At 60.1% G+C, this 3,901-nt stretch overlaps 1 protein-coding gene across 1 annotated transcript; it reads left to right on the forward strand.

Annotated features, from left to right (window-relative positions):
• Positions 1-298: 298 nt before the first annotated feature.
• On the forward strand, positions 299-3,818 carry NEFH (neurofilament, heavy polypeptide). The gene is made up of 4 exons (XM_010156163.1): positions 299-493; positions 1,154-1,278; positions 1,613-2,825; positions 3,333-3,818. The coding sequence occupies exons 1-4, from the start codon at positions 341-343 to the stop codon at positions 3,816-3,818; spliced, it is 1,977 nt and encodes a 658-aa protein (XP_010154465.1). The 5' UTR covers positions 299-340.
• The last annotated feature ends 83 nt before the right edge of the window (positions 3,819-3,901 follow it).

Here is a 3,901-nt window from a genome sequence, read left to right on the forward strand (position 1 = left end):
GGAAGCTGAAGGGGAGAGGGAGGTTTGCAGCGTGGGTTCGCGTGGATAAAGTCCAGGATGGCAAAAGCAGCCTCCCAGCCCCTCCTGCTCCGGCCCCTTCAGCTCCCCGGTGCAGCGCGAGCACAGGCAGAGCGAGGGCGGGTGAAACCAGCACCCGCAGGGAGCCCCGGCCAGGCCTGTCTCTGCAGAGGACACGCAGGCGGGGGACGGGCAGCCTGTAAGGATGGGAGGTCCCCGGGAAGGGGAGACTGCTGCCTGCCCTCCTCCCTCACTGCGGCTTCTTCTTGTTGCAGTGAGGCTGGACAAGCTGTCGGAGGTTGCCAAGGTGAACACGGATGCCATGCGCTTGGCCCAGGAGGAGATCTGCGAGTACCGCCGCCAGCTCCAGACCAAGACCACCGAGCTCGAAGCCCTCAAAGGGACCCAGGAGTCACTGGAGAGGCAGAGACAGGACTCGGAGGAGCGCCATCATGCAGATGTCCTGTCCTACCAGGTAACGTGGCGCAGCAGTCCAGATCCGTCATTCGCTGGGGAGGAACCACCTAGCTGCCGGAGAGGAGTAGCACAGGTGCTATGGCTTCAGAGATGCAAATACCCGGGGTTGTGTCCAGAGCCATCCTTCCCCAGCTCCTGGTGTTCCAGAGCCTGAGGTTGCATCCAGACGGTTGTGTCCCTCACCCATGACAGAGCTGTCCCACATATTGAGCTACCGATGGCACTGGTCACAAACGCCACTGAACCACGCTCAGGCCACATCTTGTTACGCAGAGCTGAAACACTGTCCCCAGGGTAATGTCCCATCAGCCTCAGGCTGGGGTGGCCAGCAGACTCATTCCAAGTCCTAGAAATGTTCCCACAGCTTGGCCCTGCTGGAGGGAGCTCTGGGAGGGGGCTGGTTGGGGGCTTGGCTGGCAGCAGCGCGGCTCCCTTCTGCGGTGGTGCAGCGCTTTGCCAGTTCCCCAAGGCAACTGGACACACTGAAAGAGCCTCTGGATGAGCCCTCTCCTGTCTGTGGCAGGAGAGGGAGGGCACCCCAGGACTAGGTGAGTAGTCTGACCCCCCTTGGAGACCAGGGGACTGTTCAGTGGTGCTTGGTGTCCCCCTGCTCCTGGGGACTGGCCCCACAGGTTACCAGTTGCTCTGTCTGCCACAGGAAACCATCCAGCAGCTTGACAGTGAGCTGAGGAACACCAAGTGGGAGATGGCAGCTCAGCTCCGGGAGTACCAAGATCTGCTCAACGTCAAAATGGCCCTGGACATTGAAATCGCTGCCTATAGGTATGGGGTGGGTGGGTGGAGGGTCTCATCCAGGCTGGTCTCTCAGTAGATGCTCCACGAGGGCCCTCACTAACACCAGGGCCCTTCTTGGCAAGAGACATTTCCATCCTCCAAGCCCACGGTGGCCAACGGGGTGACCCAGCCCTCGCATCTCTGTGAGGGAAGGGTGAGGAAACCTGCCCAGCCCAGGGTGTAGGAGCAGGAGGGTCAGCCAGCACCTCGAAAGCAGGGCGAGCAGGGAGATAGAGCATGGCTGGAAGCTCCTGCTCATGGGAGGAGCAGAACTGGGGGAGAAGCAATCACTGACTGCCCTGCTCTGGTCTCTTCCTGGCAGAAAGCTCTTGGAAGGGGAGGAATATCGGATCGAGACTGGTTATGGGATGATCTCCTTCCCTGAGGTGGTCCCCAAGGCTCCCAGCATCACCACCAACATCAAGGTGAAGAGTGAGGAGAAGATCAAGGTGGTGGAAAAATCTGAGAAGGAGACAGTGATAGTGGAAGAGCAGACAGAAGAAATCCAGGTGACCGAGGAGGTCACAGAGGAGGATGAGGCTGAGAAAGAGGCTGAAGAAGAGAAAGCTGAAGAGGAGGAGGAAGGGAAAGCTGAAGCAGAAGTTGAAGAAGAGGAGGCCAAGTCTCCTGCAAAAGACGAGGCCAAGACTCCAGAGAAACCAGAATCCCCTTCAAAGGAGGAGGCCAAGAGCCCAGCTGTCAAGTCCCCAGAAAAGCCACCAACCCCCTCAAAGGAAGAAGCCAAACCCCCAACAGTCAAATCTCCTGAAAAGCCACCAACTCCCTCAAAGGAGGAGGCCAAGAGCCCAGCTGTCAAGTCCCCAGAGAAACCCCCAACGCCCTCAAAGGAGGAAGCCAAAACCCCGGCTGTCAAATCCCCAGAAAAGCCCCCAACCCCCTCAAAGGAGGAGGCCAAGAGCCCAGCTGTCAAGTCCCCAGAGAAACCCCCGACTCCCTCCAAAGAGGAGGCCAAGACCCCAGTGGTGACGTCTCCAGAGAACCCCTCAACCCCCTCTAAAGAGGCCAAGACCCCAGCTGTCAAGTCCCCAGAGAAACCCCCGACTCCCTCCAAAGAGGAGGCCAAGACCCCAGCGGTGAAGTCCCCAGAGAAACCTGCAAGCCCCTCCAAGGAGGAGGCCAAGACCCCGGTTGTCAAATCCCCTGAAAAGCCCCCAACCCCCTCAAAGGAGGAGGCCAAGAGCCCAGCTGTCAAGTCCCCAGAGAAACCCCCGACTCCCTCCAAAGAGGAGGCCAAGACCCCAGCGGTGAAGTCCCCAGAGAAACCTGCAAGCCCCTCCAAGGAGGAGGCCAAGACCCCGGTTGTCAAATCCCCTGAAAAGCCCCCAACCCCCTCAAAGGAGGAGGCCAAGAGCCCAGCTGTCAAGTCCCCAGAGAAACCCCCGACTCCCTCCAAAGAGGAGGCCAAGACCCCAGCGGTGAAGTCCCCAGAGAAACCTGCAAGCCCCTCCAAGGAGGAGGCCAAGACCCCGGTTGTCAAATCCCCTGAAAAGCCCCCAACCCCCTCAAAGGAGGAGGCCAAGACCCCAGTGGTGAAGTCTCCAGAGAAACCCTCAACCCCCTCTAAAGAGGCCAAGACCCCAACTGTCAAGTCCCCAGAAAAGCCCCCAACCCCCTCAAAGGAGGAGGCCAAGACCCCAGTGGTGAAGTCCCCAGAGAAACCTGCAAGCCCCTCCAAGGAGGAGGCCAAGACCCCGGTTGTCAAATCCCCTGAAAAGCCCCCAACCCCCTCAAAGGAGGAGGCCAAGAGCCCAGCTGTGAAATCCCCAGAGCAACCCCCGACCCCCTCGAAGGAGGAGGCCAAGACCACAGCGGTGAAGTCTCCAGAGAAACCCTCAACCCCCTCTAAAGAAGAGGCCAAGAGCCCAACTGTCAAGTCCCCAGAGAAACCTGCACTCCCCTCAAAAGACGAGGTCAAAACTCCATCTGTCAAATCCCCAGAGAAACCCCCAACTCCCTCAAAGGAGGAGGCCAAGACCCCGGCTGTGAAGTCCCCCGAGAAAGTCAAATCCCCTGTGAAGGAGGCCAAGTCCCCGCAGAAGGAAGCGGCCCCAGCCAAGGAGCCCACGCCCTCCCCTCCAAAGGAGCCGAAAGCCCCTGCGAAGGAAGAGCAGCCCAAGGAGGTGAAGGCTCCCCCCAAGCCCAAAGCTGAGGAGGGCAAGAAAGAGGAAACTCCCAAGAAGGAGGTCCCAGCCAAGGTGGAGGAGAAGCCCAAAGAGAAGGCGGCTGCTGGGCCCGAGGCTCCAGCCCCACAGGTGAAGGAGACCCCCAAGCCAGGCCCCAAACCTGCGGAAGAAGGAAAAGCTGAGAAGGAGGTTCCACCAAAACCTCAGCAGGAGGTCAGCAAAGCGGCTGCGAAGGAGGCGGAGAAGCCAAAGGCCGAGGAGCCCAAAGCTAAAGCAAAACCCAAAGATGAGCCCAAAGCCAGTAAAGAGCCCCCCAAGGCCGAGACCCCCTCCAGCAAGGAGGGCAAAGCCCCGGAGCCGGCGCCCGCTGCAGGGAAGAAGTGAGCGGAGCCCCGGGCACCGACGAGCACCTCTGGGTGCGGGAGCTGCTCTGCTCCCCTCCGATATCCCGGCCCAGGGTGGGGGGG

The sequence above is a fragment of the Eurypyga helias genome, unplaced genomic scaffold, assembly GCF_000690775.1.
Source record: "Eurypyga helias isolate BGI_N326 unplaced genomic scaffold, ASM69077v1 scaffold13127, whole genome shotgun sequence".
Lineage (NCBI taxonomy): Eukaryota > Metazoa > Chordata > Aves > Eurypygiformes > Eurypygidae > Eurypyga > Eurypyga helias.